The sequence below is a fragment of the Hypanus sabinus genome, chromosome 2 (assembly GCF_030144855.1).
Source record: "Hypanus sabinus isolate sHypSab1 chromosome 2, sHypSab1.hap1, whole genome shotgun sequence".
Classification (NCBI taxonomy): Eukaryota; Metazoa; Chordata; class Chondrichthyes; order Myliobatiformes; family Dasyatidae; genus Hypanus; species Hypanus sabinus.
In genome coordinates this window covers 13,837,159-13,851,795 of record NC_082707.1, presented here as the reverse complement: position 1 = coordinate 13,851,795, position 14,637 = coordinate 13,837,159, and the positions used below count along the sequence as shown (strand labels likewise).

Here is a 14,637-nt window from a genome sequence, read left to right as displayed (position 1 = left end):
TTGAAGACACTAAGGTTGGAAGTGTTGTGGATAGAGTGGAGGGCCATCAGGTGTGACAGCAGGACATTGATAGGATGCAAATCTGGGCTGAGAAGTGGCAAATGGAGTTCAACCCAGATAAGTCTGAAGTTGTTCATTTTGGTAGGTCAAATATGATGGCAGAATATAGTATTAACGGTCAGACTGTTCGCAGTGTGGAGGATCAGAGGGATCTTGGGGTCCAAATTCATAGGACGCTCAAAGCAGCTGTGCAGGTTGACTGTGGTTAAGTGTGTTGGCCTTCATCAATCATGGAATTGAACTTAGGAGCCAAGAGGTAATGTTGCAGCTATATAGGACTCTGGACAGACCCACTTGGAGTACTGTGCTCAGTTCTGGTCGCCTTACTACAGGAAGGACGTGGAAACCATAGAAAGGGTGCAGAGGAGATTTACAAGGATGTTGCCTGGATTGGGGAGCATGCCTTATGAAAACAGGTTGAGTGAACTCGGCCTTCTCTCCTTGGAGCGACGGAGGACGAGAAGTGACCTGATAGAGGTGTATAAGATGATGAGAGGCATTGATCGGGTGGATAGTTAGAGGCTTTTTCCCAGAGCTGAGATGGCTGCCACAAAAGGGCACAAGTTTAAGGTGCTTGGGAATAGGTACAGAGGAGATGTCAAGGGCAATTTTTTACTCAGAGAGTGGTGGTGCATGGAATGGGCTGCTGGCAATGGTGGTGGAGGTGGATATGATAGGGTCTTTTAAGAGATTTTTACATAGGTACATGAAGCATAGAAAAATAGAGGGCTAAGGGTAAGCCTAGTAATTTCTAAGGTAGGGACATGTTTGGTACAACTTTCTGGGCCGAAGGGCCTGTATTGTGCTGTAGGTTTTCAATGTTTCTATTATAGCTTTTATTATGTATTACAATGCACTGCTGCAAAACAAATTTCACAACAATGCCAGTGATATTAAACCTGATTCAGATAATAGAGTGGCCACTGAGAATAGATCAGCCATGATTCGACGGAATGGTGGAGAAGGCTTGCGGAGGGATAAAAGATGTGCTTCTGTTTCTTACATTTTGACCATGACAGACAAAAAGCTAGGTTCGCAAAACTACATACAGTCCACTTCAACACATTATTTCAAATGGCACTGATGAGCTGCCACCTGGCTGCAGTTCAGTCTTAAATCAATAATGAAGAACACAGAGGTTTGCCCACAAAAGTAATACTGGATTAATGGTCCAGACCTCTCTTCCTTGCATCTCTGTTCAAACTGCTTCTGCCAAAAATCACAATATTTATTAGAATTGGGCAAGTCCCATGAGAACTGTCGAAAACTTCTTCCCCCCCCCCAAAGTTCAGAGTAAATTTATTATCGAAGTACCAAGGGCATTCAACAGTAAATACAAAGAAACACTACAGAATCAATGAAGAACAGCACACAACGTACAGCCAATGTGCAAAATACACCAAAATGTGCAAATACAAAAATAAATAAAAAACACAAAATAATAAGGAATAAATATCAAAAACATGAGTTGTAGAGTCTTTGTAATTCAGTACATAAGTTGTGGGAACAGTTCACTGTTGAGGCAAGTGGAGTTATCCCCTTTGGCTCAAGAGCCTGATGGCTGAAGGGTAATAACTGCTCCTGATCCTGATGGTGTGGGTCCCAAGGTTTCTGCACCTTTTCCTGATGGCAGCAGTAAGAGGTGAGCATGACCTGGGTGATGGGTATCTCTGATAATGCATGTTGCTTTCCTGCGACAACACTCCTCCTTTGAAAAGCTGAATAGCATGCGTAGATTGAGTAATCTGCTATTTGCCTTTCACCCGTTCTTTCCAAGGTTAAGATACAATTAACTGAGCAACACACAAAATGCTGGAGGAACTCAAGCAGGTCAGGTAGCTTTTGTGTAGAGGAATAAACAGTTGATGCTTCAGGCTGAGACCCTTCATCAGAACTGGAGAGGAAGGGTGCAGAAGCCAGAATAAGAAAGTGGAAACCTCACTTGGTCTCACCTATCACTTACTAGCATGTACTCCTCTCCCTCCCTCAGCTTATTCTGGCTTCTCCTTCCTTTCCAGTCCTGCTGAAGCAGCTCGACCCGAAACATTGACTGTCTATTCTTCTCCAAAGATGCTGCCTGACCTGCTGAGTTCCTCTAGCATTTTGTGTGTTGATCTGGCTGTCTAGCAGATGCAGAATCTCATGTTTACCATTCGCTTAGGAAGGCAACAACACAGTTATTACCTTTATTATCCTTGATTTTAAATCCTTCATTGCTCTCTTTAAGCCCGAGTTTTGAGCAATAGGATTTTTCAATCAGCTGTCCTAAATGTCAAGAGGCTTGTGCCAAATTTTGTTTGATTTTACATAAGTATCTTGTGATGCTTTGGGTGATAAGTAAATGCACAGTGATGTTGAATTATGAAAATCATGCTCCCTTCTGAGAGTTTGCTCATTACATGTGCCAGGATGTTCTTAGCATTGCTTGGAGCTACTCAAGGAACAGAGAAATCATATCTGTTTGCTTTGAGGGAGCTCCATCTGTTTCAGCTTGTACCCAGGGTGAATGACGCATCCACTCTTACATTAACCAGCATAGTTGATTCCAATCAGCCGGCAATGAGTGTATTAAACATGGGAATTGTTATTACGCATTTGGAAATTTGGAAATTACAATGCATATGTCAGGTCAAATGTGACCAAAGTAAAATTTAGCGTCAAAACCATATAATTACAGATTAGGTGCTAGAACTTAAACTAGCGTTAAAGGAGTGCTGTATTTTTGGTGTGGCGACCTTCTGGGTAAACTTTTAAATGTTCTGCTTGTCAGAGGGAAGAAGGAGCCATACATTGAGTAATAGCAAAGGCTTTAGTTACGGGGATAGTCTGGGCTTGTTTCTTTAGAGCGAAGGAGACTGAAGGGTGTCTAATGTATAAATATTGTAAGAAGCATAAAGGATGTATGAAATTGTCAGAAGCACAAATAGAATAGACAAGAAGAATCTTTTTCTATGGCAGGCAAAAACAAGTGAGCACAGGTTTAAGGTGAGGATAAGGTGTTTTGATGGAAATTTTTTTTAAATCAGAGAGTGGTTAATATTTGGAACTCATTGCCAGAGGAGGTGATCACTGTGTTAAAGAAGCACTTAAGCTGTACTTAAATAGGCAAAGATTAGAATGATATGGAGCTAAAGTGGACAGTTGGGATTAGTGTAGATGGACAAAAGATCAGCATGGACATGGTAGGCAGAAAGCCTGTTACTGTGACTATAAAACACATCTGCGATTAAAGAAATATGGCATGGTAGAGTAACGCTACTACAGCGCCAGTAACCTGGGTTCAATTCCCACTGTATCTGCAAGGAGTTTGTATGTTCTCCAAGTGACCATGTGGGTTCCCTCCTTATGCTCTGGTTTCCTTCCACATTCAAATCATGTGTGGGTAAATGAATTAATTGATCATTGGGATGGAAGTGGGCGGCGCAGGCTCAGTGGTCCTGTTATTGTGCTGTCTCGCTAAATGAAATAAATAACACCTGCAAACATTCTGTACTGACATACACTGGGACTAATCAGTAGTTATCTTCCTTGTTAATAAAATTTTAAATATTTTCCTTATCCTTCTGAGCTCAGCCACATTACAGCAAAAACCTACTCATTCTGTCGACCATAAGACACAGCAGCAGAATTAGGCCATTCATCACATGTCTGCTCCACTGTTCCATCATGGCTGATTTATTACCCAGTCACCCCAGCCACTACAAAAAACAGCACTTTTACCTTTTTTCAGTGCCACCACACTGTGCTAACACTAGGGCAAATTTGCTTAAACTTCCCACATATTAAATTGACCTTCCCGCTCGGACTTGTCAGGGCTCCACAGAGAAGCAAAATGTGCGGGTCTCACCATCCTTGGAACTCATTCTAATGCTGTTTCATAGAACAGTACAGGCCCCTCGGCTCACGACCTTTTAACCTACTCCAAGATCTATCTAACCCTTCCCTCTCTAATTTACTTTCAGTCTCTTCAATCTCTCAAATGCATCTGCTTCTACCACCACCTCTGGTTCACTACCCAGGGGAGGGGGAAGAATTTTTTTTTTAACTGGGAGGAGAAATTGATATTCATGCCTCCAACAGATACTGTCTGACTTGCTGAGTTCCTCCAGCATTTTGCATGTGTCACTCTCCATTGCAGCATCTGCATAATCTTGTGTTTGCGATCATATTCACCAAGTTTCCTTTTTCAGTAATTTGGTAATCATACATTTGGTTTGTGTATCACTTGTACATGCTGTTTCAATTGCCTATATTCATGGGTTTTCCATTGAATGACAATTAAACTTGAACTACACATTTGGTTCATATCTCCTGTACCACAAGCATCAACTGTAAATTGGATCACATCTCTTGAACCACTTTTTTAGCCACTCATTTATCTGTGAATGTTCTGTTTCTTCTCTCTTTAACTCCTTAAAATCTGCCTGCAGCTCATCCCTTTCTAACTATATCCATAAAACATGGTCTTCTTGGACTTCATAAATCAAGAATATTGAGTACAGAAGTTGGGAAATTATGTTTAAGTTGTTTAAGACACAGGGAGGCCAAATTTGGAATATTTTGAGCAACTCTGCTCACCAACCTACAGGGAAGATTACAATATGACTGAAAGAGTACAGAGAAAATTTACGTTGCCAGCTTGTGAGGGCCCAAGTTATAGATAAAGCTTGAATAGGTTAGGACTTTATTCCCTAGAATGTAAGAGAATGATGGGCAATTTGATAGAGGTATATAAAATTATGAGGGGTATAGACAAGGTAAATGCAAGCATGCTTTTTCACTGAGGTTGGGTGAGACCAGAACCAGAGGTTATGGGTTAAGGATGAAAAGTGAAATGTTTAAGGGGAACATAAAGGTGAACCTCTTCACTCAGAGGGTGGTGAGAATGTGGAACGAACTGCCAGCGGATGCAAGTTCGATTCCAACAACCAAGAGAAGTCTGGAGAAGTACTTGGAGGCTATGGTCTTGGACTAGATAGAATAATAGCACAGCTCATAATAATGTCGAGTGTGGCCTCAACATGGCAGCAGAGGAGTCATGGACCAGCATGTCAGAATGGGAATGAGATTAGGAAATCAAATTGAAATGGGTGGCCACGGGGAAATTCTACCTTTTGTGGTGGACAGTGTGAAGATGTTTGATGAAGCAGCCCCCCCCCGCCCAATGTAAATCAGGCTTCACTAATATAGGTGAGGCCACATCAGGAACACTAGATTTAGTAGATGACCCCAACAGACTCGCAGGTGAAGTGCCATCTCACTTGGAAGGTCTGTTTGAGGCCCTGAACAACAATGAGAGAGGTGGTGTAGGGGCAGGAGTAGCACTTGTCTTGCTTGCATGGTTTAGTGCCAGGACGAAGATCAGTGGGGAGGCATGAGTAGACAAGGGACTCACAGAGAGAATATATACTAAATTACTTAATTTTTACTTATCTTGTTGAACTTTAATTCCCAAGGGCTACTTGAATCAAATGCCAGTTTAACTTCACTGACTTACTATCAGAATGAGAATGAGGCTACAGATTCCAAATTCACTGCACACCATAAAAAAAGAAATTAGGGAACTTTAGAAGATACAAAACTGCAGGTTAGGCATCAGTTAATATTATGACATAAGTTTCAGAGCCAGTATTTCCTTAGTACAAGTCCACAGATTATATTTAACACTCGTGGAACATGGAATGTTATAGTACAGTCGCTCTGGCCACAATTATGTGCTGACCTTTTAACCTCCTCGAAGATCAATCTAACACTTCCCTCCTACACAGCCCTCCATTCTCCTATCAACCCTGTGCCTAACTAAATGTCCCTAATGAATCAACATCTACCATCGCCCCAGCAGTGCATTCTACGTACTCATCACTCTCTGTATAAAGAAACTACCTCTGACATTCCCCTTACACTTTCCTTAAATCACCTTAATATCACGTCCTCTTGCATTAGCCGTTCCTGCCCTGGGAAAAAATCTCTGTCTGTCTGGTCTATCTATGCTTCTTATTTTGTACATCTCTAACACGCCACTCATCATCCTAATTCGCTCCAAAGAGGAAAGCCCAAGTTCACTCAAACTTTCCTCATAAGACATGCTCTCTAATCCTGGTAACTCTCCTCTGCACCCTCTCTACAGCTTCCGCATCCTTCCTATAATGAGACGACTAGAACTGCTTATCATACTCCAAGCTTGGCCTAGCCAGGGCTTTATAGAGTTGCAATATCACCTCGTAGCTCTTCAACTCAATCAGACAGACAGACATACTTTATTGATCCCGAGGGAAATTTGCGTTCATTACAGTCGCACCAAGAGTAGTGTAGAAATATAGCAATATAAAACCATAAATAATTAAATAATGAGTAATTAATGCCAAGTGGAAATAAGTCCAGGACCAGTCTATTGGCTCAGGGTGTCTGACACTCCAAGGGAGGAGTTGTAAAGTTAGATGGCCACAGGCAGGAATGACTTCCTATGACAATCAGTGTTGCATCTCAGTGGAATGAGTCTCTGGCTGAACGTACTCCTGTGCCTAACCAGTACATTATGGAGTGGATGGGAGACATTGTCCAAGATGGCAAGCAACTTGGACAGCATTTTCTTTTCAGACACCACTGTCAGAGAGTCCAGTTCCACCCCCACAACATCACTGGCCTGACGAATGAGTTTGTTGATTCTGTTGGTGTCTGCTACCCTCAGCCTGCTGCCCCAGCACACAACAGCAAACATGATAGCACTGGCCACCACAGACTTGTAGAACATCCTCAGCATCGTCTGGCAGATGTTGAAGGACCTCAGTCTCCTCAGGAAATAGAGACGGCTCTGACCCTTCTTGTAGACAGCCTCAGTGTTCTTTGACCAATCCAGTTTATTGTCAATTCGTATCCTCAGATATTTGTAATCCTCCACCATGTCCACCCTGACTATTGAAGGCCAACACACCATACACCTTCTTAACCACCCTAATACACTGCATGGTGAAACATTATGGAACCAGGCACAATATTAATGCTGTGACAACTGAGCAACTCTTGTCAATCATAGAGCTACAGCTCTCAACAGACTCCACGACTTTAACCACAGCTTGATCCACCAAGAAAAAACAAAATGCTGGAACTGGTACATTAATCAGTACAAACTATGACATTCAAGCTGTCAAACCTCAGCAAAGGCACAAGCAGATACAAAATCTAGCCAAGGTATTCTAGTGCAGCTACAGCACTGGCATTTATGATAAATGGAAAATTAGCATGCTATTTTTTGTCAATAATAAAGGACAAATTGATCCAATTACTGTCCTAATGCCATTCATACTACCATGGAAAGGGGGTGGGGAAACAAAAACCCCTCTCTACTCTCCCTTTGGCAACTCAGAATTAAGAGGCTGCTGATTTGACAAGTTTCTTGTCACATGCTCAAGTGTTGTGAAGTATAGAACAGTACAGCACAGTCCAGTACAAGCGCTTCAGCCCACGATGTTGCGCCAACCTTTTAATCTACTCCAAGGTCAATCTAACCATTAACTCCCGCCTAGGTCTCTATTTTTCTTTCATCCATGTGCCTATCTAAATGTTTCTTAAATGTCCCTAATGTATCTGCCTCTACACCACCCCAGCAGAGTGTTCCGAGCACCCACCACTCTGTGTAAAAAAAAACAACTCTGATTCCCCCTTCCCTATAATTTCCTTCAATCAACTTAAAATTATGCCTCTTGTATTAGCCATTTCCACCCTAGGAGAAAGTCTCTGGCTCTCCACTCGACCTCTGCCTCTTATTGTCTTTTATTGGTGACCCATCCTTCTTCGTTTCAAATCCAGGCAGCATCCTGATAGATTTCTTCTACACCCTCTATAAAGGTTCCACATTCTTCCAATAATGAGGTGACCAGAACCAAACACAGTGTTCCATGTGTAATCCAACCAGAATTTTATAGAGCTGCAGCATTATCTCACGAATCTCAAACTCAATCCCCTGGCTAATGGAGGACAACACTACGTGCCTCCTTAATCACCCTATCAACTTAGGTGGCAACTTTGAGGAACCTATGGACGTGGACCCCAAGATCCCCCTGTTCCTCCACACTGTTAAGAATCTTGTCATTAACCATGTACTTCAAAAAGTGTACCACTTCACATTTTTCTACAACCTTCTTTGAGATGAAGTGACCAGAACTGAACGCAATATTCACAGGCACAGCCACTTGGACTGAGACCACACACAGACCAGAACTTGTACAAAACCCTCTCAGCTGAGAGCCAAAGTAAGCACAAACTCCTTGCCCAATACCATCAGGATAAACCATTCGTTGCCTGTCGTGTTTCATAAAGGAGTGTTGCCTGACAAATACAAGTTTGTAAACACTGCTTGCCTGAAAAAATAATGAAAGTAAACAATCCTCTGTCCAGAGGTATCTCTACAGCTAAGGGTAGAAATCTGTGTTATCTCTATCACTGTTGCTCCACAGACTCATTACTTGCTGGGTAAAAATCTTACTGCTGACATCTCCCCTATACCTTCTTCCAATCAACTTAAATTATGCCTCCCTTAATTCAGCCAATTCCATCTTGGGAAAAGGCCTCTTTTTGGCCTTTTGATCTATGCACCTTATCCTATTCATCTCTGTACTTCTCTGCTCCAAAGAGAAAAACCCTAGTTTGCACAACCTATTCTCAAAAGGCATGTCCTCTTGTCCAGGCAGCTTCCTGGTAAATCTCCTCTGCAACCTCTCTAAAGCTACCATATCCTCCATATACAAGGCAACCAGAAATGAACACAATACTCCAAGTAATCTGATCTGTTTACCCAAGCATGAATGTTCTTATGAAAGTAGGTGTGCAACTGAGGTCCACCACATTTATTCTTGGGATGGGGAGTTCAGGAAGATGAAAAACAATGTACCTTTACCCTTGTGTTTGGAAGACTGAGGTGTGACCTCACTGAAACACTCATTTTAAAGGGCTTGGGTATGTACAACAACAATGTTTCCTGACTGGGAGATCTAAAACCCAGCCTCACTGTCTAAAAATAAAGGTTGGGTATTCAGGATGAAATTTTTAAAAGTTCTTCAGTCAGTGGACAGCCTGTCTCTGGAATTCCCTACTGAGGAGACTCAGTCGCTGAGAACAGCATCTATCCATGATTTCATTCTAAGGCAATCACAGGACACAGCGTCAGTGCAGGAAACTAATGCAAAAAGTAATGGATACAGCCCAGACAAGAGACAACTTGCAGGCGCTGGAAATCCGAGCAATACACACAAAATGCTGGAGAAACTCAGCAGGCCAGGCAGCATCAGTTCATACATGGATACAGCTCAGTTCATCATGGGCAAAGCCATCCCCACCACTGATCACATCTACAAAGAGTGCTGCCACAAGAAGTAGCATTCATCAAATTCCCCCACAATCCATGTTCTCCCTGCTCTTATCAGGAGAAACGAAGGTCCTACACCAGCAGGTTATTACCTTTCAACCATAAGGCTCCTGAACCAGCATGGCTAACTTCACTCACAATCATTGAACACAACCAATGGACTCGCTTTCAAGGACTCTACAACTCATGTTTTAAGTATTATTTATTATAATAATTTATTTTTGTATTTGCACAGTGGTTGCTTTTTGGTCTTTGGGTGTAGTTTTTCATTGATTCTATTGATTTCTCTGTTCTGTGAATGGAAGGTGAATCTCAGGGTAGTATATGGTGCCATATACATACTTTGATAATAAATTTAATTTGAACTTTGAGATGAAGAGTCAACGTGATCGCAATGGCACAACATACACGAGAAGTTGAACAGGTAATTCTGGTTTCTGTAATACTTTGCTGTTAATAAGGATGTTTTGCATGGCCAAGTGGTTGAGGCGTTAGTCTAGTGATCTGAAGTGATCTAATTCGAGCCTCAGCTGAGGCAGCGTGTTGTGTCCTTGAGCAAGGCACTTAACCACACATTGCTCTGCGACGACACCGGTGCCAAGTGCTGTTCCCTTGGACAACATCGGTGGCGTGGAGAGGGGAGACTTGCAGCATGGGCAACTTTCCATACAACCTTGCCCAGGCCTCAGTCAACATCGAAATCGATCGACAGCCGAAGAAGTTGTTCAAGAAGGAATACGGGCTTTTCCCATCTACAAACACTGGACTTTGGGGTTCCTTGAAACTGAACTGAGAAGGAACTTGTAACTCAGAAGATGTGGTGACAATTGTGGGCTGTCCCCCGCACTCCCTTGGGTGCATTGGTTATTAACGCAAATGACAAACTTCACACTAAGTACACGTCAGAATCTGAAATCTGGAATTCATTGCCAGAAGGCTATTTAGGCCACGTCACTAGGTATGCTTTATTTTTATTTAGAGATACAAGGCGGGGCAGGACTAAGGAGCCACATGGCCCAGCAATCCACCTATTTAACCCCCGCCTAAGCACAGGACAATTTGCTGTACAATGACCAATTATTTTTAGACTGTGGGAGGGAAGAAACCACAGTATTCGGAGGAAACTCATGGGGTTCACAGGGAGAACATACAAACTCCTTATAGACACCACCAGAATTGAACTCCAAAATCCAGAACGTTCTGAGCTGTAACTGCTGTGCTGCTGTGGCACCCATTTTTTAAGGCAGAGGTTGATGAGTTCTTGCTTGGTCAGGGTATCAAGGTTTATGCAGAGAAGGCAGGAGATTAAGGCTGAGAAAACAAATTAAAAAGTCAAACATAACTGAGTGATGGAGCACTCGGCCAAATGGCCTAATTCTGCTCTTATGTCCGATGGGCTTATGGACTCCAAGTGACTACAAAGCTCAGTGTTGGGGATGTCATCTTATGTCACTTGAATACAGTGCCTGAGAGATCTGATGCAGCAGTAACGCAACAAAGATCTGCTGTGGAGGCTCAGAACAGCAAGGAAGCTGAGGAAAAAATGCGTCTTGAAAGCACAATTGCTGGTCACACACCTCGGGGCTGTCAGGCTCAGAAACCAGAACCTGCTAACATGTTGGATGCATTGGACAAGGGCAGGTAGATAAGCATCTCTGAACATTCTCAGCAGCATTCTTTGTTTGTCATTATCTCCTATTCTGAGCTGTGTAAGTGGCCAATTATGTCTCTCCTAACGACATGGTGGGAGTTGGTGATTACAGAACTTCCCATTGTTTATATGCTGCATAAAACACTTCCTGTTAGTTTTAGTACTAATACCAGCAGACACTTCTAACATTGCCCAGTCAGATCTCTCAATGTCTCCTTAAGATTCAAGATTGTTTGATATCATTTCCAGTGCACAAGTGTAAAGGAGAATGAAGTAGTTGTTACTGCAGATCTGATGCATCACAAAAAATAAAGACAAGATAAAGAACATAATAACATAAACACAATAAATAAGTACATTAGACAGCTTATGTACATAGGTTGGTTGTATGTCCATAAAGTGATGCTAGGCACAGGAGTTTCAGTACACAGGTAGACTCTGACAGGAAGTTTTACACCCCCCCCCCCCCCCAATGCTAGCAAGAATGTCACCTTAAACTATGAGAAAAGCAATAAGTTAGCTCGATGTTTATCTAGTTGTACTTTGGCTGTTCAATGATGTTCTAAGCTGAATCCTTAAACTCCTGTATGTGAAGGCAAGAATGGAAATGGGTGCTGTATTAAGTGGTGGCAGTAAATGCACATCTAGTGTCAGCTGCTCAGATCACAGTTCAATTTCCCAATGGGCATCATTTCATCTGGAAAAGGTCACCAAGTGCACTCAGATTTTGTGTTTTAAGCTTCAAAGCAGGTGCTAATCAAACCAAAAATAGAGGACAAAAAACTAATTGCTGTCTGTAAGACTTTTTTTTCTCTCATTTTACACTCCCAAATTCAACAAGGAAAATTCTGTTCAATGCATTAAATAAAAAGCTAATAATGGACAAGGCTGTAACCCACTTCTACAGGTCTTCACAAGCCATTGCCCTGCTGTTTTACCACATCTGTCCCACCATCTCGCCGTGCCTGGCCAGACCCCAAACCCTCCTCTCATCCCTCAACCTATCCATTCTTCCATGCTCTAATCACTCCACATACTGCCCCCTTGCCCATTTCCCCAACTACCCCAGACTTCCTTTCCCGCTACTGCCTCGTCCACTATCGCCCACATCCATCCGCGTTCCCGCTCCTGTCCCCCTACCTCCCTCCACAATCCCGTTCCTCTATCTTAACTTCCTCCGCGCTCCCGTTCCTCAAACCCCTATCTCTTCGTCCATCCTTTCACCTTCCACCTCACCTCAACACCCTCCGCCTTCTCCACGTCCTCTTACCCCACCCCCGTCCTGCTACTTTTCACCCCTCTCCATCCCGTCCTCCAGTCTACACTTTCCCGACTCTTTATTCCTCATTGTTTTCTCTCCCACCTGGAAATTTTCCTTGCTCCGCCTGCCCAACCCCTCTCCTGCCCCAAATCCACCGCTGACCCTCACTCCGCTACCTGGCTCCGTTTCTTCTGCTTGCGTCGCTCCGCCATGTTTCCGACCCGAAGTGACGTGTAACGGGCGACCAAACATCGCGAGACTTCAGCGTTCCGCCGCCTGCGCCGCCACCTAAAGGCAGGGAAGGTGACATTACACGCAGCCTCATCGATTCTGGCACTGGATGGGGAACAGCATGCTGTTTCATCGCCCCCTTGTGTCTCTGATGGGGAATGGCATGCAGCCTCATTGCCCCCTAGCGTTTGGGAAAGGGAATTGCATGCAGTTGTTCCTCTCACGAGTTCGAGCCTTGAATTTGGAAGATTCAGCCACATCTGTCTCTCACGAACACGAAGGGAGAGGGATGGAAATGTGCTGTCATATCCCCACCAACAACAGCACAAACTGGCGAATGAAACAAACTCCCCTGTCCTCTGCCAGGGACCCGTGACCCAGGAGGGAAAGAAAGAGGTTGTACGTAACCTAACCTGCAGCGTGATGCCTCCCACATCCATCCCAACCACGTGTGGGTTGGAGGGTTAATTGATGACAGTAAATTGCCCCCGTGTATAGGTAACGGGTAAATCTGAGGGCAACAGGGCAATGGTTCATGGGGATGTGAGGAGAATAAAGAAAAAAACCCTGATGTGGGATTGGTGTAAATAGGTGGTTATGGCTGGCTCAGATACAGGACCATAGGACCTGTTTCTTGCTGTACCTATCCTTATGAATAATTAATTTTAAACACTTTCAGAGGCGGGGTGATTGATAAGATCGTGGCCTAAGGTAGAAAGAGATGTGTTATACAGCTCTCGTTACATGCGTGTGCAATTCAACTCTTTGAGTGATTATGCAGAATGCTTGGTTAATAACTCATCTCCTACCTTAGGCCACTGACTTATCAATCACCCCTGCTGTGGACCACTTTTGGTGGTCCAGAACGCCAACTTCTACAAAGAAGGGATCCGTATGCTCCACGACCGCTGGACGAAGTGAGTAAATGTAGGAGGGGACTGTGCTGAAAAATAAATGTGCTAAGTTTTCTAATATTGAACTTAGCAATCACCCCTGGTACCTGCCTTTTCCCCTACTATACAAAAGTATATCCAACCTTGTCTTAAGTATATTTACTGAGGTAGCCTGCACTGCTTCGTTGAGCAGAGAATTCCACAGATACACCACTCTCTGGGAAAAGGAGTTGCTTGTCATCTCTGTCCTAAATCTACTCTCCCAAATCTTGAGCCCATGTTTCCTAGTTCTTATGTCACCTATCGGTGGGAACAATTCTCCTGCTTCTATCTTGTCTATCCCTTTCATAATTTTATATGTCTCTATAATATATCCTCTCATTCTTCTGAATTCCAGCAAGTACAGTCACAGGTGACTCAAACTCTCCTCATGGTCAAACCCCCTCATCTCTGGAATCAACCTGGTGAATCTCCTATGCACCATCTCCAAAGCCTGCCTCAAGTAAGGAGACCAGAACTGCATGCAGTACTCCAGGTGCAGCCTCACCAATATTCTGTATAGTTGCAGCATAACCTCCCTGCTCTTAAATTCAATCCCTCTAGCAATGAAGGCCAACATTCCATTTGCTTTCATGATAACCTGCTGCATCTGCAAACCAACCTTTTGTGACTCATGCACAAGCAAAATTAATGCTAACGTTGCATTTCCCTTCCTCACCATAGATTCAACATGCAAATTAACAGCCACTGGCAACCAACCAGAAATGTCTGCCTTTATTCCCAGTCTTTGCTTCCTGCCAATCAGCCACTGCTTCATCCATGATGTAAGCTTTCCTGTAATACCATGGGCTCATAGTTTGTTAAACAGCCTCATGTGTGGTACTCTGTTGAAGGCCTTCCAAAAATCCAAGTACACAACATCAATCCTGCTTATTAGTTCTTCAAAGAATTCCAACTAATATGTCAGGTAAAGTTTTCCCTTGAGGGAAACATGCTGACTTTGATCTACTTTACCATGCACCTCCAGCTACCCCAAAACCACATTTAACAATCAATCCCAATGTCTTCTCAACCACTGAGGTCAGACTAACTGGCCTGGACTTTCCTTTCTTCTGCTCTCTCTTCTTGAAGAGTGCAGATTTTGCAATTTTCTCATCTTGTAGAACTATTCCAAGATCTC

General features: G+C 43.3%; 1 protein-coding gene across 1 annotated transcript in view; it reads right to left on the bottom strand.

Annotated features, from left to right (window-relative positions):
- sec62 (SEC62 homolog, preprotein translocation factor) overlaps positions 1–12,581 on the bottom strand; it is a 43,565-nt gene extending 30,984 nt beyond the window's left edge. Inside the window, exon 1 of the mRNA XM_059992164.1 lies at positions 12,510–12,581. Within this exon, the coding sequence (XP_059848147.1) occupies positions 12,510–12,545 (36 nt within the window). The 5' untranslated portion in view covers positions 12,546–12,581. The remainder of the gene's footprint in view (positions 1–12,509) is intronic.
- Between the last annotated feature and the right edge of the window lie 2,056 nt (positions 12,582–14,637).